Raw genomic sequence first — 24,513 nt, 5'->3', positions numbered from 1 at the left:
AAATGTTTGTACTTTAATGACGTAACGACAATCAAGTGGGTTACGACAAGGGTTTTCAACACCATTCCACAAAAGGACTTCTAGCAATGTTTCATGCACTGACGGCCAAGACGCAACGATGTATAGCTACAGCAGTATCGTACTTTGAATAATCCAAGGTAAGAAAGTTTCTATTTTTACTCTATTTCTACAACTCCAGTCTCGATTTCAAATTCCCGCACTGATATACACATATTGACATATACATAACACGCAAAGATAAGTATGTAAAAATGTTACCTTAGTGCGATTTGAACCATCTAAATTAGAACTTAAAAGTTCTTGCATTTCATTTAGCCAGAAAACTCTATTTTCTTGACTGATATAAGCCAAATCAACAGGTGGTCCGGTGTTTCTTGACAGTGCTTCATTTTCCTTTTTATCAAAGTCTGTAATTTTAACAGCATCAGGGGTAGACATAAGCAGCTTAGGGATTGGCATTTCAATATTTGTGTCAGCTCGAACTGGTGGTGTCAACGGACCTGCTCCAATTTCCGTTAAAGCCTGAACCTACAAAATGACGTATAAATACGTAAGTTACTGAATTACACGTAATAATTGAAAATATATTCACAATTGACAATTTCTAAAAATTCACTCTAATGTTTACACTGTAGAGCCTTTGTCATGAAATATAACTATTTCAGAAGTGGCTGAAAAAAATTTGGAAAAGAACATGTGAAACAAATTATTTACCAGAAAATGATTAAAACATTATTACACACCAAAAACTAAGACCTGTAAGCGCTTTTGTTAAACGATAATACAAACCAAAACTAACAAACTTTCCAACAACATAGGTATAAGCCAGGGACGGATTCAGAGGGGGGCGATCGCCCCCCCCCCAGAAGAGGAAACTTTCTTATTTTTTATGTATATAAATAAAACCCATCCCAAAGTTTGGAGCCCTTAAAAATAGCAGTATGACAACCCACCGTCCCCCCCAGAAGTCTGTCCTGGATCCGCCCCTGGTATAAGCTAGGCTCGTTTCAGAGATAGAAGTGTCGGAGAATCAGGAAGAGTGATTCGATGCTCTACAAAATTAACATCAGTGCGAAATCACTATAGAAAATAGAAATCACGCCATGTCTAATCAGAAATACAATGTTTAAAATGATGGCATAATGCGAGAGCTTATAAAAAAAAAAAAAAAAAAAAAAACCCTGAGAAAATTCTCATGATATGCTCTGCTGTTTAGAGCTATTATTATAGCTAATAGTTCATTACTATTAGCTATATTACTTTATTTACTAACTATATTTTATAGTTATATTTTATAACATTACTTTATTTTGAACATTACATTTGGGGCTCAACCAATATGATTTTAATGAAATTTGTAAGACCATCTTGTCTATATTCTCGATTCCATATATATCTACTTAAAAGTGGATATTATGTGTATCCGGTATTTTTTCATCCTATTTCCCTTCAGATTGGTTTCCTCCTGCTTCCACATACTTGGTGCAGTTGTCTTTCCACTACTGGAAACAGGCCTGGAATCCCTCCTGTGGTGTAAGGGCGACCTCCACATCGCGCTAGATGTCCTCTTGAGTGTGAAAGCGAGTTCCTTTTAAGTGAGTTGTGATTTTCGGGAACAGCGAAAAGCTGCACATAGCTATATTCGAAGAGTAGGCAACTTGAACTATCGAAATGTGATGAGTCGAAAATTACAATTAAATGAGCTGCATTTCCTCGTCCAGTTTCCCGGTCTTTTGAGTTCCATAGATCCGGTAATTTTCGACGAAGAATATCACGTAGGCAACAAAAAACGTTCAAAGCGTAAATGTACGCTATTCCTTTACGCGCTCATGATGCACGGTACGGCAAACGAGGAACACAATCAACATTACTTTGATTATGCTACGCATCTGGTAAGTCTTTTTGGACATATTGCAAGTGTTTCCGGGATTTGGTAGGCTTAGATATTTCCACTGAGTCGATTTTGTCTTCGTTTCCGAGTCGCATCCTTATATCCACGTCGTCATCTTCCGACCCATGGAGAGACCACAGTTCCTATAGTATAAAACATAACCACTCCTATACAACAACAAATGCAAGTGAATGTAATCACATCTGCAGACTAAACGCATGATAGACTCGTCTTCCATTATGCACAATCTGGCCAACCTGCACCATACAGTTTCCAGAAAACAGCGAAAGTCGAAGACTTCTTAGACAGATCTTATAATGGATAGAAAGGCTCTATATATTTTATAAAAGGATAAGTAGGTTTCATTTTTGAAATTTCAAGTATCTGGAGGTACTACACAACATGTTTGGATACTGGACTGGCAGAGACTAACCCCTATTTCCTTATTGCCAGCATAGTTATTGTTCTAGTCTAATGTCGAAATTTTTCTGCACGTTGTATCATTACGAATATTTATATTTGCATTATTGTCATTTTAACTATTTTTAATTCGTCTTATAAATACAGAGAAAATAATTTTAAATGACACCCAAGAAAACAGCCTTATCGTCTCGTGCGCCACATTGTCTATTATGGTCTATAGAAGACTAACTTTCTTACTAACAAGAACAATTTTGTGGTTTTTTTTTTCCTGCTCTGTATTTATATTCTTGTTAGATATTAATTTCTAAAGAAGTTAAATATCTTACACTGTATTTATTTACTGACTAAAATTACAGTGTGCCTATTATATAAACACAATAGACTTGTGGTAGATAGATAGATCCATTGTATTTAAATACCTTAGATTTTCATTTTCATATAATGAACCTATCTAACAAGATTCGTATTTCAAAATAAAAGAAATTAATTTGAAAAATGTATCTTATATTCTCATTTTTGAGGTTCATTTGTTTCTAAGAAATTCTGAAATACAAAATGGATTCTAAAAATAAACGGCTAACCTCTAAAGATCATTCTTCACCAAAACGGAACAAAAGGCTCTAGAAACATTTTGTTTGAGGTATAAGAGTGGAAAATTTTGTTCGCAAGTTAGTTAAAGAAAGAAACTACATTTTCCACACCAAAGAAAATAAATCCAACTATTAAACAAACTGACTCTGGTCTTTGCATCTTCACTATAAATAATTGATTATCATTCTATTGTCTGAAGTAAAAAAAACACAGAGCTTCCCAAATTAATATATATTGTCACGGACTACATTAAACTAATGTATTAAGCTTTTGTCCGTGACTGTACTTTTAGTTCATTAATCTTCAAAATAAATTACATTAATACAGTGAAAGGAAACTTTAGATATTTCGAAACTCAATTATGATTAACTTATGAATTCTTTATCTGTAAAAACTGCTATGTAATTAAGTCTTTGAATTTGTTTCCACGTACCGAAGTTATCCACCTTATACAAGCCATCGTGTAAGTATATGATGAGAGAAGTATATTTCTACAGGTACAAGTACTTACTATTTCACCACGAGTATAGTAAGTGCATAACTTCAGCATTAGTCAAGAAATAAAACGACTTGGATTCCCCTAAGTCATGGCGTGGATTGCAACTCTGAACCCAGAAGAGGACTCCGTATTCAACAGTGGTTTCTACCTGAACATTAAGAGTTATACTGAAACGTATTATCTACAGGACTTCTATTAGATCGACATCTATAAATCTAAAGTATGTACTCACTTTATATCTGACAATGCCTGGGCGTGATACGGTACTTGGAACAATTCTACAGACACAAATAAACATAAAAGTCATACTCATTAAAATCATTCTCCGAAACTCAATTATTTTCATCACAAACATAATGTTCATGAATATTGATGTAAGAATTATCGATATCTAGATTCCTAAGAAAAGTTGGTTATTACTGTAACTACGATCCTCTCGCGTAGTCCCTTTTATGTTAATCTTACATAACTCATAGCATAACCACAATATTATTATTAACTTTGGAAAATGTTCATTTTTTGGCCAAATTTGTACCTGGAAGTAGTATGTTGAATTTTGTACAAGATTTCGTGCTGTGTACTCCAGTTTGTCTGGATTTAAATGATAGAAGCCACATTCTTTATGATCATTATCTGGCGTAACATGTAAGCATTTTACTCTGTATCCTTCAATGATTCCATTTGGATTCAACGGTGGTGTCCATCTAAAAGTTGCTGTGATGACCTTTAAAAGCAGAGAAAATACATCACGTGAGTATCAAGTTGATATGTAATTACATAGGTATATATCAAAAGTAAAGTTTAAAGATATAGCAAAAGTAAAAATTTACCTTAAAGTGCATTCAGTAGTAATAATAATAATAATAATAATAATAATAATAATAATAATAATAATAATAATAATAATAATAATAATAATAATAATAATAATAATAATAATAAAATCTAGGCCAGTTTAGAAATTGACAATACTAATATCGATTTGGTGGACCGTTCTTGAACTAGTAGACGGTGAATAGTATTCACAAACAACTATGTATATTCCATTTTAAATCCTTCAGATTTAGGACATCACATGCAAACGTGCGACGCTTCAGCCTACTTCTTAATCTCTACATTTTTTTTAAGGATAAAAGCGCAGACTAAGAAAAACATTAAGGTATGTAATCCAGATATGTAGTTCGTTCTTTTTTCTAAAATAATTAGCCCAGATGAAGGCTTAATCAATTTTGGAAGTTGTGATATTGGGTAAGAAATACATAAAATACACTAAAGTACATAAAATTATTATATACTTAAATAGGAACTAAGTTTAAATAATTATGTTATTCTTTAGTAGCTAAACTGAAATTCTATCAACCTACTCTTGTAATGCTAAAGTATTCCTGATGTAATAACAACTGTGGCGGTTTTTTTTTTTTTTTTTTTTTTTTTTTATCATGAAAAATTCTCCTGGAGAAGTGGTGCCTGTATTTATATGTTTAGCATAAAATACTACTACCAGTAGCTTAGATTCAAAATATGATCTAAACTTGATCATATGATCTTAACCCTTATCTAAAATAAAATAAGGATTACCTTTAATTGGCAACATATGTAAAACATTTTTGGCTTAGAATGACAGGAAACAGAAAGAAGTTATTTAAGTAGAACTTACTGTTTCATCTTTCGCTGGATTTCTTTTGCTGTAAACAAAAACTCGAGGCTGTGTAGGAGCAGATGGCACTGAAGGTGGAGAATGCACTATTGACTGTGCCTGTTGTGATGTCCCCCAGTAAGTGAATGCCTGTATAGTCACCGTGAGCTTGGTATATGGCTTCAAGTTGCTGGAGCGATTATATTTTAAATATGGTGCTTCTGTTACCTGCTAAAAATTAACACATACATTAATATAATAAAGTTTAAAGATGAAATTTCATAGTCTGATAAAGATTCAGAACTAACACTACAATAATAATAATAAATAAATACTAACATTAATTTGCTTGAAGCATTACAAATTCTAGAGACTAATTTGTACTAAATGTGTAACTTATCATATCGACTCATTTTTCTAATGCTACAACTTTCACTAAAGTGATAAAAGTTCTATTATTTACTAGCAGCGTTCACCCCGCTTCGCTGCGGTCACCCCGGAACGCAATAAACTTTGTTACTTAGATAATTTTTACTTTTTCGCTTTCAAATTGCAAGCGCCTGTCATTTATGTTAACCCGCCGAGTCACGTGGTCATGCGGGTTGCATATACATACGTTTATTTTTACCTATGATGAACTATGGAGACTTGAATGGTCCATTATCTCAAGACACTGGTAATTAAAAATTAAAGTGATATGATAAAAACCATCTAGGGTCCAAATCCTAACAACCCCCCAAAAATGAAAGAAATCGGTTCAGCCGTATTAGCGTGATGAGTTCACAAAGGATTTGTACGTTCTCTTTTATATATATAGATAGATTGGGGCAAAATAATTCTGGCTAATGTTATGAAAGTTACAGAATTCAGAAACAGTAACTTAAGAGCCTGACATACTAAAAATAATACAAAATTTACTGTTTCTCTTTTGTTTGTTTTCCATAAGTGAAAGGAGATAATTAAATTCAACTTACCACAATCATAGATAATGTTATTCTACAACAAAAAATATGGACCTGAAAAATTTTCAGTGTTGCCATCCGTAGAAATTACAGTGTTGGCAGAATAACAATTCCCCCAAAATCTAAGTTAAGGCAGGACCAGAGGAACGAATTTAACTGCATTTGATTACGTATCATGTTGTTTTGGTATCCTGTGAACTACTTTTTAAATAACATTATTAGTTAATTTTAATAACTGTATGTTAAAACTATTTTGTTTATTACAAACCAAATACAACCATTATTTAAAAAGTAGTTCACAGGATTCCAAGACATGATATGTAACCAAATGCAGTGGAGTTCGTTTCTCTAGTCGCTGCCTTAACTTAGATTTTGGGGGAAATGTTATTTTGGCAGCACTAATTTCTATAGATGGCAACACTGAAAATTCTTCAGGTCCATATTTTCTGTTGTAGAATAACATAACGTAGAATAATATAACAACTTCATAGTTGGTACTTTGTATAATCCAAATCTGGTTAACGGATGAACTTAAAACATTAACTGCTAATACAAGTTTAAGAATAATAATTGCCACAATTCCGTTTTCTACGTAAGTTTGAAAAGAAGTTAAATAATTTGATAACCAATTTTCGTAGAATAATCTTTGTTAATATTGTCTCTTTTACGTCTCGAAATTTTTGTAAGTATATTTTCCTCGACGAATTTCCTTAATTAATAGTAACTTTCAAGTTAAATTTAAATTTTCTTCCTTGGTAAATTCACTAAAATTATACCTTTATATTTTAAGTATGACACAACAAATATCTCACTTACGAGACAAATCAATTGAAAGTAAAATACAAATTTATTTGCTTCATATATGAAGTGTAATGATAACTTGTAGAAACATATATATGTTATTAAGGATAATGGTCCGTATCTTATGATATAATTTCCTATGGTCTGTATCGTATGGTATCATTTCCTTCTTTTGTGTCCAAACATGTAAAAACTTATTCTTTTTGGATAGTTCCTTATATAGTATGTGAGGAAGCCATAGTGGATGTATGTAAATTCGTTTATACAGAAGATTAATTATAAAAATAATAAGTTAAATGCAGAAAATCCACGAAAAATACAATAGTTCAAATAAATTCGATTTCTTGTGTTATTATTTAAACAGTTAGTATATGAATTATCTTAGAAATATTTCTATAATTTTAATATAACGAACTCGGGGCTATTATATAACCTAAAACGTTATAGAAGAGCATGGGGGAATATAATCAACATTGGTTTTATTGTTAGTTACCGCTGTATTGCCCCATGCCCTTCATATATATCAAACGATACATTCAGTATCAAGGAAAACTTTCAGACTTAAAAGAAGAAAACGATAATGCTTGTATGTTTTCTGTAAATTATCAACATAAATATTTAGTTGCTAATTTACAAATAAAATAAAGAAAACACAAATCTATTGAATATCAGTTGTCTAAATGTTAATAAAAAAACTGGGATAAGAAATGTTATTTCTAATAATTCTGTATTTTGCAAAGTATATTTAAAGCTTAACTCTACTTACAATTATATCTTTCTTTGAGGAATCCTCGATTTTAACTTCATAAAATATGGACCCGTAATTTACGTTTGTAACTGGTTTCCAGGTTACATTGAAAGACGTCCAGTTTCCAACAATCTTGATTGAATCTGATGATACTGCATCAGGTATGACATTTACAAATTCAAGGAAACTATTATCTGAAAAGAATGTGAAGAAATTTTGATTAGTTGAGTAAAAAATTTATTTGCGGGACATTCAGTACAAAATACAATTTATATATGTCTGTAACACCAGAAATAAAACAACTCAAAACATTATTGAAACAAGCTATTTTAAGTATATAAAAATTAAACACAAACTTTTAAAATAATACGTTTGTTGATTTAAGAATGTTTATCATTTTACTAACTAATGTCTTCTATACTGTGACAAAAGTAAAAAAAAAAAAAAAAAAAATCAATCAAGAAGAATTATATTGATAACTTAATTGTTTCTTATGGTACAATACTCACTGCTTTCTACAATGATACTTTTTATAATACCTAAAATTAATTGACAATTGTAGATACATATTATGTTGAACAACTCACCAATGAAGCAAGTCAAAACCTGAGAAAGTAAATCGTGTACGTTTATGAAATTATGCAAAGAAATCTGTATCTGTAAAAGAAAAAATGAAATGAAATCTTTGAGTTTTACGTCCCATGATTATGCCGGTTAGGCTAAAGGAGACTATGATGAAGAGAAATGAATGAAATGGTGGAATGAAGAAAGTGGGAGAAAACGGGAGAACCCCGAGAAAACCCACGAGTACGGTGTTTGTCCACCGCAAAGTCCACACGGCGCGAGCTGGGATCGAACCAGGAACCCCAAGCACCGGAGGTGAACGCTCTACCCCCTGTATCTGTAAAAGAGTAAGCTCATTACTATACTCATTGATTACTCTGTAATTTCCAACCCAGTTCAGTTTAGGAGCTTTGTAAGTGTTTATTCACACTAAATTGTTAACAAGACGAGGTTTTCCAAAGGGAGGGGGATTTTTTTCATCTCGTCCTTAATCACATCGAAAACATTAACTGTGGGAATTTGAAATTTTGTATATACTCGTATACTCCTCTTTTGCAAACTTCTACTCCGAGTAAATTTGCTAGTTACTGAACATTTTACTTGACCAATAAATTTGAATCTCAGTTACGCTGTAATATATTTTTATTGCCAAATATATTAATGCGTGCATTAAGAAGCGCGAGGACTGAAATAAAAAAAAAAGTTTTTTTTTTCTGTATTATACTTAATACTCACTTGGATAATTATGCAGAGCTGGATCCATGACTGCTACCATATTCAAACCTGAAACACTCATCCCACTAATAACAGCAGCATTCTGACCGTAAAGATCTCCAATGACCGCATTGCTATCATCTTGTAACCATAGTAAGTGATCACTAAAATAACAAAGTGGACCTAAAACAGGAAGACAGATCCTGTATTAAGTATACATGACAAAGATAAATACAGAAGGTATTATACATGATACATAAATTTAAACATAATACCTTCTTTATTTATCTAAAAATAAACTACTTGAATTATAATGAAACATAATCGCAAAAAGGGTTCTTGTTTATCAAACTGAAAAATTTCTGATATATCATACATTATATAAAATTGTAATTCACGATTTGTTTTTATTTTATTTTATTTTATTTATTTATTTATTTATTTATTTATTTATTTATTTTTTTTTTTAACTATTTGGGCTTTATCCTCAGACGCAAGGATTTGAAGAACAGTTAAAAATACCGGTAATAACATATGTGATACTTATCTTAGCCAACTAATATTATATTATATTATAGTATTCAATACACTATCATCTAGAAAAAGACACTATGCCCTCCGTATACCTTTTAATTCGCGAAGTTTTAAAGAAAATCGTTGTGAATTAAAATACATACATTTCTTACTGAGAGTTTGACTGTTTAAATTACGTTTACATATCATATTTCTAGTTTAAAATAGCTTCTTACGTACATAGGTACACTCATGTCTAAAATGATTGTCGCATATCTATAACTGACTTCTTGTAAGAATATAATTTGATAGTGATTTTGCACGGTACTTTTAATACTGTTACTACGTGTATAATCGGGCAATGTATATTTGTGGTAAATTTCATAGGAAAAGAATCATAGATACGAAAATTAGAATGAGTAAAACAAAATGTTGCTAAATGGACACGAAAGTTTTATTTTCGTTTTATTGTTCTTATTTAGTGCTCTTTTGACATAAAACTTGCCGCATACATGTCTTTGCCGATTATACACATTCTAACATTGTAAGAAATATCGGGCGAATTCGTTATCAAATTATATTCTTACAACAACATATTTATAGACATGCGACAATAATTTTGTACATGAGTGTATATATTTACTTTATAATTCGATGACTACGATTTGCACAAACGAAGAAAGTTTGAAGAGATTTTTGCTCTCAATGGATGAACCAAAGTAAAAGTATAAAATAAAAATGTTAACTTTCGAACTTACCTTGAACAATAGGATACTGAAGATTTGAAATTTTCTCTGGTTGTATATTTACTCCAATTGTTTCCTCAACAGCCATTTGTGCTTTATACAGTATGGATCCTTCGTAACTTCGTACAATCCAATACACAGCTCTTCTGTCCATGTCCAAAGTTAAACCCATAACTGGGATAATACGAAAAAAAAAATCACAATTTCATAAATATTACGCATACAAAATTAAATTATCAATATATTCAGTGCCTGATTTAAAGAGGAAAGAAGCAAATTAGATACTTTCTTTCTTGCAACTTCTTGGCTAGTTCGCATTTGCGGAACGGTCTACCCTGCATTTTTTTTTAAAGAATAATGATTTTTTTCTCTGTGCGCTACATACTTATTCCAAAATAAGTCATACATTGCATATGTAAAGATTTGAAAGTAATCTTCATTTTTGTTCGATTTATTAATTGACTAGAGCTCCTTCGTGGCTAAGCGGTTTAGCGTACGCGCTTTTGGCTTGGGAGACCTATGTTTAAATCCCGGCGAGAGCTTTTGTGGTTTGGATCCCACGTTAAGCTGTAGTAGTGTTGCCAATATTCAACGAGAAAAAAATGGCAAAAATCAATTGCTAAAAATGGCCAGAAATGGCTAGTAAAAAAATGCAAACTTGCAGGCTGATAGAGAGCTAAATAAATTCGGTTCCTATAACAACATGAAATTAAAGCAGAATTCCCATAACAGTAACAAAGTGTCATCATCATCATCATCATCATCATCTTTAGGTTGAAGCAAAGCTTCTTTTGTCTCAGTTGCTTGTACCTGGCTCTTTTTGCTTCAACTAGTTGAAAAATTGTGACTGACATTTCGTATAGGAAAAAAAAACTTTTGCATACGGTGCAACACAAATCTCACTCTTAAAGTTGAAGAAAATGTTTTTGCTTTCAACCTGATTCCGGTTCTATTTTCTACTATACTGGTTGAATACACGCTTCACTTCAGTGTTCGAATGTGGAAGCGTCAGCATAAAAAAAAATAATAAATAAATAAAATAAAAAAAAAAACGAAACCAATTCTGAAATAAACTCTTCCCATCATCTATGCACTGATTTACTTGCGAAAATTCTTCAGTTGAAGACTCATTTCATTAAATTTATGTTCGCAACTGATTTTTAATTTTGTCGATAGTATTTTCAAATCGCAAAGTGAAAGTTAAACCTAAGTCAGTAAAAGACAGTTTCACTGGTTTCAAATCCTCATTGACACTGAAAAGGAGCATTTACCGAAGGATCTTTATATTATCAGAAAGTCTATACTGAATTTCTTTAACGATTTTTTTGTTTGTTTTTGATTTTTACTAAAGTTTACATGTCCTCCCCGAAAATTTTTCTCTACGTCTACTGGTAATTTACAGGCTTTGAGCTCATTCTCTAGTGTGTAGCCAAGATATGGGGAAGGATCAATATGATCATGAATGCTATCTTTTAGGGGGTCAATTGTAGTAGTGAAGTTTAGAATCACTTAGAGAATAAATCAAACTTGAGAAAATTGCCAAATACCACACATATTATATATATATATATATATATATATATATATATATATATATATATATATATATATATATATATATATATATATATATATATAGCGAGAGAGAGAGAGCTAAACTCAGAAAATGGCTAGAAATGGTTAAACACGAACAGCATATGTCTAGAAAAGCTACTAGTGGCTTTTCCGAAACTTTGTAGCTAAGTTTTCAAAATGGCCAGATCTAGCACAAAGTGGCTAAATTGGCAACCCTATGTAGGTGGTCTGGTAGCTGTAAGGTCGTAAAGCTGTAGGTCTCATATAGCCTCACTGCTGAAAGAGACACTAAACTTAAAACAATCAATTTCAAGTTATTGACTAATGAAATTTAACGTTCCTTTGTAAGTATCGAAGTTATATCAAGGCGAAATATACTGTTTAAAATGAGTTGGGTACTTGGCCACAAACGTATCTCCACTTTTATTAGCGCAAAATATTGATTTTACTTAGCCTTTCTATTGCCAATAATATAGGACTTAAAATTTTGATAGCTTAGCTTAATATAACAACACCAGGTACTTCTGGAGACCTAGCATTTTTAAAAATCACAGCATGTCAGAACAGGAACAAAACATTAGACCGGCGATTTTGAAGATAGCCCAAACTGGCTGTCAAGTTTTTACGTATAAACAAGAGAAATAAAATTACAAATGAACACTCTTCCTACAAATCTATTTATCAGCAGGAAAACTAAAGCATTTTTACATATATTGTAGCAAGTAAAAGCCAGAGCTTCCACGATGGAAATACACTTTCAGAATTTTCAAACACGTTCTTCTATGTATAAAGATTAATGTAATGATTAGAAACCATATAACATACATTTTTAACACCCGTTTAGTTTATTTAGATCTGAATCTTTAGAAGTTGCAGCCATTTTTTTTTTTTTTTTTACTTTTTTTAAAACACTTTTGCTAATATTAACCGGGAAAATTTTCTTATTTCGTTTGCTTAATATTTGTGAGTAGTTTAATTAATTCATTTCAAATTATCAAAATTGTTATTTGAGTGTGTGTATGTACACACACACACACACAATATATATATATAATCAGTGGCGTATTTACAATTTTGTTTCGGGGGGGGGGCTTTACCTGAAAATATGAAAATTCCGCAAGATATTTCATATAATTTACTATAGTAAGAAGATTTCGGGGGGCTTAAGTTCGGAAGCCCCCTAAATACGCCACTGTATATTATATATATATGTGTGTGTGTGTGTGTGTGTGTGTGTGTCTCTCTCTCTCTCTCTCTCTCTCTCTCTCTCTCTCTTCTCTCTCTCTCTCTCTCTCTCTCTCTCTCTCTCTCTCTCTCTCTCTCTCTCTCTTTGAGCCATTTTTCTTCAGTGAGTCTACCTGCATGTTATATATAACTATTTTGTGCCAGTTGGATCAACAACACAATAATTCATATGAGGTGGATTGCATAGAATGGTTCATTTGAATGGCCACCATGCTCTCCAGACGTCACACTATGGACGTTTTGATGAAGATGTGTGAAGAATATAGGTGTTAGGTAAAAGTGCAAATAATCAATGCCTGAAATTGAGCTTCAGCAACGTCATTCGACTGTTACTGAGATCACGCTGCAGCTCACATTGTCAGAAATAAGAGTTCTGGCTAGATATACTACGAACACTCAAGGTAAAACAAAAACTTTTAGTCTTTATGCAAGTTCAAGTGCTCTTTGTCTATTTCATACTGATATAGTGATCAGTAATAAAGGTGTAAATCTGTAAAGAGATTTTGTGGACATGTATATCCAAATCTTAATGTTATCGCAGTTGAAGAAACAAGCTACTAATTACCCTTACTACTTCCTTCTGGAGAAAGAAAGCACTCTAGGATAATTCATCATTAGAAAATAATAAAATAATAATAATAAAAAACGACAAATTGGAAGACAGACTAGTCTACAAAATTTTGTCAAATTTATAAAATATGTTCTTTTTACGAAATTCTTTTAGATATCTATAATGTTCAGATATAATAATGCAAAAAAGTAGTTCATTCTTAAATTTATTAGTTTACCATGTAGCTGAAATAAAAATTGGAAATATACATTTACAACTCATGAAATAAAATTAGTTGCAGTAGTTTATCTCATTAGAGCCTTTCCATTTCAACTGCGCCCTTGCTGGCGCTGCTGTCGATGTGCGTCTTCCCGTACCTCCCTCAAAAGAGGAGGGACAAGTTGCTATGGCCGAGATTCTTCAATAGTTGGATGCGGATAGACTCGCAACTCCGAATTATTTCCTGGACTTCGCTGTGCGCTGTCTTGTTAGCCATTTTAAGTAGTATACGATCTTCACTGGCCAAGACTAAACGACTGAATAACAAATTGACAACACAGCCCAGGTCATTCACTTCTTCCTCCAAAGTAAAGGGAAGATTTCCTCCGCAAAAAGTGGCTGGGGTGGGGGCCGAAGTATGTTTCACATATTTTCCGAGGGCATAGGTGAAATAGACAGACTCTAGTTATTGCTATTCTGTTGGTGAATCCTTGCGCTACTTGGCATTATTTTGTTTTCTTCTGTGATAAATTTATAAATTGTATCATCAGCAAAAGATACGTTAATATAGTGCCAGTTTCTTTTTGTCATTCAGACCTTCGTTGCACATTTTGTGTATAAAAATTGAAAGTGTATTAGCAGAGAGCTTTCATAATACATATGAGCGGCCATTATCTTTTATTTTGAAAGAAAAAGGACTTTCTTTTTACCTTGCTTTCCAGAGAATAACTCAGCTGGATAATATGTTCGTCTGTCTCTCCCGTGTAACCTCGCACATTCAACAGCATGCCCTGTAGACCAATAAATATAAGCATGCAGCGCATCGATATTTAGTTCTTTGGCAACTGTTAATATTGGAAGTGGTTCCTGGTGAGATCCATCGAAGTTACCCCTACTGATCTGTAAAATAAAAAAAAAAAGTACTTGTAATATTAATAATACGTTGCTAATATTTACCAAATTAAAGTTTTGATATAAAGTATTTAATGTAAAAAAAATGTAAAGTTTTAAAGATAAAATTATGAACCATTTAAGCATTGCTCCTTGTAGATGCAGCATCTAATGTGGAAAGCTAAAAGGAGCAAGACAATCTTAACCTGTAGTTCTTGCTCAGATATCAATGGTACCTGAATCTATTATAATGAAGCTTCCCTTAACGGATATGTCCATATAGCACAGACTTTTTTTTCTTTCTTTTTTTTTTTTTTTTTTTAAACGATAAGGATTAGATTTCTGGACTTTCGGACGAATACAATCTTGATGGATAAGTACATGTTGAAAACTTGTGTTGGTTCTTATTTGAAACACTAACGTCTACTGCATTCAAATCATTACGTTAGTTATAACAAATTTTATAACAGTTATAGATTTTGTTATTGTAAACACAGATGTATTATGAAAAAATTCAGTAACTAATGATTCCTTTGCTAGAAGGTATCTTGACCATGTTCCGCATACTTGACACATTTTAAAGAGAGCCATGATTGTGAGTGTAGCAAGTAATGACACATTGAAGTATCAGGAGAAAAATAACTGCTTGTAGTAAGTTTCATTGACAATTTCTAGCTTTTTGTCACATGACAAACAGTGAATAGATGCAAGCAAACACCCACAAAATTAATCGCGGCCAACAAAATGAGAATTTTATAAATCACTGAAAATTTAAAAATATCTTACTTACCAATTGTTGTTTTGGATTCGACCAATATAATTTCTTGCCAATCCAATCGACTGCAATGCTACCTACTGAGTCAATTTCTTGCAATCTTCCTCTGGCATGATTTGTAAGGTTGTACCAATAGACGTGAGTAGTATTTGTCACCAAATATAGTAGATCTCCAAACCATGCAATATCAGTGATGTAATATGGTCCACCAGCTTCCTGACCAAAGAGAAATGTTATTTTTGTTAAATTTTGTAAGTTGGTTACGCTGCTCTACGAATTAAAAGTTGCCTGTTTAAATTGTAAACGACATAATTTATTCTTTATTTTAAAAGTTAGATTACTAACTTATCATTTTCATCTTTCTCTAGAAGTTAAGTTCCCTCGCATTTAAAGGATATAGTTAAATAGATTTTTCTTTACTAATATTAGGAAAACTAAGAGAAGTAAAATACACTGATATATTAAGATGCTGTAATTGGTTGTTTTAAAATCGATCTTAACGTACTTTTATTATGTTATTAACAACGGGTTTCATCAACATTTGGTAAATAACTTAGGGATTGTTAAGTTATTTAATACTTAAGAATTAAGGCTCGATAAAATTTAAAAAGTCTCTTCAAGCTAAGTGAAAGATCCATTGCGATCAGTGATGAATGTTGGAAAAGGATTCAGTTCTCTTAACAAGACGATTAATACTTAACGGAATGGTAATTTTAACTATTGTCGATGAAATCTACAGTCATTTGATTTCGTTTACTTCCTCTTTGAAGCACATTAAGCCAACTGTCCAAAAGCACTGAAAAACACCATTTAAAAAAAAAAACGTTATGCTTTTTCTCTGGAATTTTAAAATATTGCCTTGTTAAACTATCCAAGATTTCGAGATGACCCTCTTACCCCATAATAATATTTATAAGAGTGCGATGTATGTGTAGAAGACATTTGATTTTGGCAAATTTTCCATTTGATCAAAGGTATACTTATTACAATGTTAACAACGGAGATTATTAAAGTTGTACAGCGTGATTTCAAACAATAAAAGAATACGTAATTAAATACTAATTTTAGAAAGAATCTTGAAAGTTTTCTCCTAATATATGCTGGTTATTGTACTAAATATTGTATTGCACTCGAAATTTACATAGTATATAGTAGTAATACTGTAGGTTGTTGCTGTATTATCATTCAAATACTACGAAAGATTTATCAAACTGGACAATATCTGAAATTACCATGAAAATACTCACCTAATACGTCCCGCTTTTAAGTTAAATGACAACTGTTTCAACAACTATTGTTGTCTGTCAAATCGAAATTCTTCGAGCCTTGGAATGTGATCCCTTGTTACATTTTTGATGTGTTCTCTATTGTGGACTTTTTATATTCTATCTAAACATTTTATCGTATTCTACACATGTTACGGCAAAATTAATGAATTTATGTGTTCCAATATGCAACCATCTTTAAAAGAAATTTGCCACACATCTTTTGATGTTCGAGGTCAGTTTTCTATTCACGGATGAGGATGACGTTGCCTATCAGCGGGTACAATAAATCAACGCATACATCAACTAAACGTGATCAAGAAATTATCGTTGCTGAGGTAATGCTGATATAGATCCGGTTTTACACTTGGACCGTATTGGATAGAAAATTACGACTAAAACGAGTAAACAACTAAGCTGCTGGATCTTTTACGCCACACCAGGGAACTAATCCCACACTTAATCATTACTGATCTCACTTTCACAATACCTGATAGATTTAATGTTCTATGTATAAGAAAGGGAATGGCTATCAAATACTAATAACTACTGCATCTTTAACTACTCCCAGAGAAAGTAAATATTATTTTTGAAAACTCTTATGTTAATTTATTTCTCATGTCTCTATATAAAATATTAATGTAACAGAGATTTCCCTAAAATCTCAATTTGAAGAACATTTTAGTACTAATCACAATTTTGTAATACCCATGTCAAATATTCTCAAACTGTTTCCTTATCTTATTGTACTTGCCTGTAAATTTGATTTGTGTATTAATGTTTCGACATTTTCTCCAGTGACATCAGACTTCAACAATCCTTCAGCTGCACTCCACAAAATAGACGAATATTTTCCATCTGGAGGAATTCTTAAAGTTTTCCCTCTAAACTCAGACGACCAAGGTCCTTTACCAGAGACAGTGTATGCACAGACTTTTATGATGTATTCTGTGTTTTCTTTGAGGTCATGTATGGTTTTGGAGGTTGTATTGATTTCTCGTCGAAAAATAGTAAACTCTCGCGCTTCCTCTCTTATATGCAATTCATAGGACCAGTCTTGCCAGGCTCCTTTTCCTGAAATAAAATGCAACAAAAAAATAGAAATTACCGCTGCAGCTCCAAATTAGAACCAAAAATAGTGCAAGTATAATTATTTGAAAATAGATGTTATTCCAAATAAGAAATAAATTTTGTCTTGGACAGAAACCACAAATATTATTTTCTCAAATTCCTTATTTTTGAGATTCCTAGCAATCTCGAAGAACAGTTAATGATCAACAAGTTGACAGTGTTGAAGTTCAACTGCAGTCTAACTGGAAGGTATAGCAATGTAGATTTAACATATCAGACAGTTTTCACAAAGGTATCTGTAATAAAATAAAGGTTTTGGAGTCTCATCTGGGTTTTATTTATTTTTTACCTATATTTCAAAGACAACTGTATAATTATTTGTTATAATTTTGTATTTCCACAAGTAACAATAAAATACTGTTACAATTTTTAATTTAATTAAACTTGCCAATGCAATTTAATTTAATTCTCACATTTTTTTCTTTCTTCTTGTGACTCTGCATACCGTAGTCACTAATGCTCTCGCCTTTGGTACGAGCGGTCCCGGGTTCGATTCCCAGAGGGGAGACACTGTCAAAAAGGTGTAACTTTTTTTTTCTTTTTTAGGACAGTCATCCTGAGTGGGTTTTCCTGAGTTTTCACACCAGGCAAATATTGGGATGATACCTAACTTACAGATACCAGGTAGCTTCACCCTTCCCCGGAAATGTGTTCGCCGAGGAACGTTATTCCTCATACATGACGGGCTTAAGGCCATAGATGCCAGTAATGGCCAGAAAAATATGTATGTATAAAAAATAAATTATTTGTTATTGTTATTATTTCTATTTTTTTATTTTAACGTACACATATTATTAGATGTACATATATTAAATAAACCACAAAAGCATTAGCACACAACATGCACTAGAGGAAAAACACAAAATTTTGTTTGAAAACTCATTATATGCAGATTCACTCATGTATGTATGTAACAAGTTACTGAGAGAAGCAACAGAAATAAAATTAGTGATAGCTCCTTAGATTTGAAATAAAGAGGAAGATTTGAAATTAAGTGAAATTTGGAATATTTTATCAGAATAAATGATAATAAAAGTAATGAAAACTGTTAATAATATAAATTTGAACTAATCTAAAAATTGTAACAATATTTGATTACTACATAATGAAATATATAAAATTGTAACAATTAAAAGTATACCACAGTGATTGTACAACAATTCTCTAAATTAGTGCAACTGACGAAAGCAGTCAAGTTGCCTTTGAAACTTCACTTAAAATAAATAAAACTCGGTCGAAACACCAAAATTTTAAATTTATTTAGACTAATTTGCTCTGTATTTTAATGTTTATATTAATCAATTATCATAATTATCACCAAAGAACTATGGCCTTTTTAGTCCATGAAAGGCTCAGGGCAATTCTCTGTCTACTTCGAGAATTGAATTTATATTATATAAAACAAATTACCATTCTCTGCATCATATAACGAAACAATTACTCCTAAGGTTGATCATTTCTAAATAATTTTGTCTTTTGTTGTGGATAATAATATTAAAGCTATCATTATATACGAGATACTAACCTTGTCCACCTAGCAGATGCGGAACCTGCCAGGAAATTTTGGCCACTTCGGCTCCAAGAATTGCTTGTACATTTATAGGAGGATTTACTGGGATAGGAATGGGCTGCGAAGTTTGGAGATTTACGCTAATACTGAAGTAAGATCTGTTTGATAGTCCAGGATAAGCATTATGGTAATATTTGTTGTCTCCTGGATGGTATTCTTCACTCCACACTTCATTAGAACTGATCCAATAGAAAAGACCATTTGTCATAGCAAGTGATAGAACATTTTCGAACTTCGGCTGCTGAATATTCTGACGAAGATCAGATATCTCCTTACTGAAAGAAAGAAAGAAAAAGCTATTAAATAAAAAGAAAAGACTATAAAAATTCGAAGCGTTTAAATTGTGACTTGGACCTGGAATCGAACCAGGATCTCCAGCTTAACGTAGTGATGCGCTAACCACTATGCTACACAGTCCTTTTATTGAATTTGCACCTATGGAAGAATGTAATAAAGAAAAATAAAGTGAGTCCTTGATTCCTCATATAATATCTAACTCAACCGCCACAGATTTTCCTTGATATAGATCGTATCTTGTCCAGGCATAACAGGAGTTACGGTACCGTCCATGTAGGGTGAATTTCTAGCACAGACTTCATAAGTGGACTTGGTAGCGAGAGGACTGGGTAGTGTGTAGACACGATTAAGTTCGATTACCAGTCCAATCACACTCAATTTTTAATGAATTCGCATACATAAAAGATATAGTGTAAAGAAAAATCTATTGAATTTGTGATTTCTCATAAGAATAGCCCTAATTATTTGGTATATTGACAAGTAACTACAGATTATGAAAGAATAGTTCATACACACTGTTAATGTACTAATTTCCAAAGCAAAATTGTGATGAAAGTACATTTGTTCCTTCTGCTCCGAGGACATTTACCTCAGAAGTAAGGAAAAGGGAAGAACTAGAATGAATTGCAGTTAGTGATAAATTATCTGCACTCAAAATACCTTCCATACTTATATACTCATATATACAGAATTTCGCTAAAAATGTGAAGAAAATATACTTCTTGTTTGTGTCATACTGAATCAATATTCCAGAAGTTTCCTATCTAGATCACTGTTGGCATTTCATACTTTAAGCAGATGAAGATCCACTTCCTAGCAGGTCTGGTGGATAAACGCGCGTGCCTTTAGTGCACGCATTCCTGGGTTCGATTCTCGACTTAAGAGCATTGGACACATTACAATAATTTGGATTCCATCTCAAACATACGTGTCACAGCCTCGATACTGAAAAGGAACGCTAAATTTCACATACAAAAAAAAAAAAAAAAAAAAAAAAGCATAAGTGATACGAATACATTTTCAACATAGTTGTTGAAAAATTTATGAAACAGTTACGTTTAGATATATTTTGGTCTTTAACCTTTAACAATATTTTACATTATACAAGCTGTTGAAAATATCGTTTACAATGTTTGAGGAGTGAATCTATGCACGATTACAAGCCTGAAAGTCTATGCACAAAAATGTTGCAAACTGCGTCCTTTTCAGGTTACGAGCCGCCGAAATATCGGAAAAAATAACTTCGAGGCGCCATAACGCAATTACCAACAACGCCAAAGAAAGCGGTGTGGTGAATTTTATCTTTAGTTTTCAAAAATGCCAAAGTCATAATGAATGGGAATGTGAGCAAGGTATTTCTCCAAAGAAATGCGGGTATTTCCGAATGTTTTGAAAGTAAAAATAGGTCGAAATGAGTGTAAATTGAACGCACGTTTCCACTCATTGTGATTTTTAACATTTTTGAAATCTAAAGGTATCACACTGCACACAACTTCCACACCGCTTTCTCTGGCGATATTGGTACTACGTTATGTCGTCCCAAAGTTAAATTTTCCAATATTTCGCCGGCTAGGACGCAAATATGGAAAGGACGCAATCCGCAGCATTTTTGTACATGGACTTTCTGGCTTCTTTTAGTGCATAAACTTACTATTCAAGCGCTCTAAACGGTATTTTGCAACAGCCTGTATATTATATTATATATATATATATATATATATATATATATATATATATATATATATATATATATATATATATATCGAAAGTGCTCACTTATAGTGTATTTTCTAGTTTGTGCGTTTATGTTTCCTGTAGCTACTGTCTGGAAGTAGTAATGGAAAATGAATTAGTTATCGTTGTTCCAACTATATTATACACGCATATAGTTTGTTTTCTCTATTTTCTAGGAATCAATATAAAATGAAATTGTGCAAATGTGAAATTATAATTGAACTGACACAAATATCTAAACTTTTAAAAGTGTTTCTGTTGTTTAAAAGCACACAGCATTGATTTATTCTTTAAGCTTTAACAGTGAAAAATGCAAATGATCTTCTGAGTTATTTCGTATTATTGAGTCAAAAATCAAGATAAATCCATTGTTAATAACTTCCAAGATAAATCGAAAATGGCATAATGAATTAACATCTGACATCACCCAAATTTTATCGCAATCATTTGTTAGCACACCAACCCATATATAAATAATGAGTTGTACGGTATTTATAATGATTCTTCTTATTTTTCATAAATCTTATCATTTTGGATATATAGACACTGTGTGCTGTATGTGACTTGGTATTTTGGCAAGATTATTAGTAAATTTGGCAACACTAGAACAGCACAGTGACAAAAAGTTTGGAATGTATGTTATAAGTTTTGATATGTCCATTAAACTATAATAAGCTAAATAAATATTACATACTTAGTAGTTCTTATTAATTTAAAAACAAACGTTAATTATAATCTATAAAAAAACAATAAAACGTTTTTTCTTGGTTTACTTTTAAGCATGGAAATATTCTAGCATGTATACACTTACACAACAAAAGGATGACTATTACAATATTTGTTGAACATTATAATTTAGCGTAGCAATATTTATTGTGGAATATTTCTTGAATAGATTTGGATTAAAAACTTTCCCTTACGGTAGTAATTTCACTTATATACATTAGCAAAGAGCTTTCCTTGCCAGTATTTGAACTATACTTACATTGAGTTTACACCCATTATATGAAAAGGAAAGAAAGAGAGAATAAAAAACTAAGTAATGAAAGAAAACTAAATTAAAACTTACCCATCTAAAGAAACTGAAATCACTGTATTATGCGTCTTGCTTATCTTCTTTGGTACAAGTAATCTAAAATTGGTATGATCTACCGTAAACGCCCCTAAATTAGGATGTTCATAGATGGCGTCTGGAATTACTTCATGTTTTACACCATTACTTATATCGGCCAAGTCCAACCTATACAAGCCACCTCTTGGTGTACCTTGAATCACCCAAAAGATATACCTGAAAAATTGTGATTAAGAGCGTTCATAATGATTTAACACTACACAAAAAATTAAAATATCGTCATTTATGTTTAATGAAGAAAAAAAAAAGTATTGTTAAAACTTTTCAATTAATGTTCCTGTATCATTTAAATATTAGTTATTCAAATAATTATTTATTTACCCTAATAATTATTTACTTCTAATGTTTCAATAATACTAAATTACTATATTATTTGACATGAGTTTATTTGAATATTAATACTAAGAAAAGAAAAAAAAAACTGTAAAATGTCTGACTGTTCTAAAAGGGCCTATCCAGTTTATCATAAGGACTAGACTGAGTCACGTGATAACATCAAAAGTCACGGTGTGTGCTAAACCGAGTCTGGATATTCCAAATCCAGATGTGAGATATTTTAAGCACGTAACCTCCGAGTGGGGTGCTCTGGGTAATTCGCAGAAGATGCATATATTTTATCATTATTATTGATTTTACTCAAACAACTTGACTTTTTGACAATGTTTTATCCATATTTACCTTACGTGCTCTGCATCGATTTTAAGCTTTTTATTATGTCTTTGCAATAAGCCTTCAGTTAGCCATCTCCTTAGATACGAGGACGACTTCATTTTTTCCATTGATTTTTCATTGACTTTAATATTCATGTTTCGTAATATTTTTACTATGTTTCATCTACTTTAGAACAAAGTGCTTTTGAAATATAGAACCTATACAGTCTCTTCTATATTTGAGCTGAATTTCAGCCATCTCTCCCGAAGTCTGTTCACATTATTGCAACGGAATGGGCCATTTATTTTCTTTCGGTAGGTATTGCACATAACTAGCAAATACCACCCTTCACCTTCAAGGAAAGCTTGAGTAAAACTATTGAATGATAATGGTATTAGCAAAAATATATTTGCTTTTGAAAGATAACTGAATTCAAGCACTTAATCCATGAAATTTACTTAATACACGTGCATGCATCTTTCCGTCTCACTTGTCCTAAAGAGCATGGTCATAAAACTACTTCATTTCAAGAATGAAACATTAAACTGGTAATTTATTTTTTCCCATTGTCTGTAAATATATATGAATATTGATATATAATGTGTAATGTATTATACAGTGAAGAACTCGTCCCATTCATGACCATGTATGCTATATCAGCAAATGATATAAAAATAAATGACCTGAAAATCAGAGATTTTTGTTAGGTAAATTTTTGGGGGGATTAAATAATTAATACGTTGTCATTACTTTGTACTAGTATTAAAAATCCACATACCCATTATATGGATCTACTTCAATGTGTAACGGTTTAGTAAGCAATCCAGCCACTGCAACAGTGACTCCTTTGCCATCAAATTGACATCTGGCGATTTGCCATCTGGGCCCAGTAGAGTGGTTCACTTCTCCCAAAATGTACAGATGATCATTCAGCCAATCCACACTGAGATCAAGCGGCATGAAACTTAAATGTGCAGCTGTCAGAATTGTCAAAGCTCCTTCATATTTAACAAGAGAAGAGCGTATAATATCGCCTGAAGAGTCGGATACAAATAAAAGCTTCTTATATACATGGATACCCAAACCTAAAAAGAAAGAATGAGGAAGTCAGGAAATTAGATATTTATTTTGTTACAAATTATCTTCAAATATTAAATTATGTCTCTGAAGACATATCTGTTCGTCTCAAATTATGATCTTCCAAATTGGGACTCTTATCATTGAGCCTATCATTACGATTTCAAGACTATTTTCTTTTAGAAGTGAAGGACTAAACCCTAATATCAAATTTAAGAAACTAAACTAAGACATAATTTATTATTTTTATCTGGTATTGAGATTACTCGTTCTTTCCCGTCTGATTTACGTA

At 32.0% G+C, this 24,513-nt stretch overlaps 1 protein-coding gene across 3 annotated transcripts in view; it reads right to left on the bottom strand.

Annotated features, from left to right (window-relative positions):
- The window catches only part of sev (receptor protein-tyrosine kinase sevenless), a 343,357-nt gene that overhangs the window by 70,906 nt on the left and 247,938 nt on the right, over window positions 1-24,513 (bottom strand). For 2 of the 3 annotated variants that reach the window (XM_081730952.1, XM_081730963.1), the window contains exons 9-20: window positions 23,923-24,229; window positions 22,431-22,649; window positions 19,286-19,605; window positions 17,380-17,703; window positions 15,380-15,576; window positions 14,409-14,598; window positions 10,122-10,283; window positions 8,872-9,033; window positions 7,591-7,766; window positions 5,083-5,292; window positions 3,961-4,149; window positions 280-549 (exon numbers count right to left, since the gene is read on the bottom strand). In XM_081730952.1, coding sequence (XP_081587078.1) covers window positions 280-549; window positions 3,961-4,149; window positions 5,083-5,292; window positions 7,591-7,766; window positions 8,872-9,033; window positions 10,122-10,283; window positions 14,409-14,598; window positions 15,380-15,576; window positions 17,380-17,703; window positions 19,286-19,605; window positions 22,431-22,649; window positions 23,923-24,229 — 2,726 coding nt within the window. The remainder of the gene's footprint in view (window positions 1-279; window positions 550-3,960; window positions 4,150-5,082; window positions 5,293-7,590; window positions 7,767-8,871; window positions 9,034-10,121; window positions 10,284-14,408; window positions 14,599-15,379; window positions 15,577-17,379; window positions 17,704-19,285; window positions 19,606-22,430; window positions 22,650-23,922; window positions 24,230-24,513) is intronic. The other variant, XM_081730953.1, reaches the window with a different exon arrangement.

This window comes from Thermobia domestica, chromosome 1 (genome assembly GCF_964235325.1).
Source record: "Thermobia domestica chromosome 1, izTheDome1.hap1.1, whole genome shotgun sequence".
In the NCBI taxonomy this organism is placed as follows: domain Eukaryota; kingdom Metazoa; phylum Arthropoda; class Insecta; order Zygentoma; family Lepismatidae; genus Thermobia; species Thermobia domestica.
Note: the sequence above shows the minus strand (reverse complement) of the source record. Positions and strands in the feature narration are given on the sequence as shown.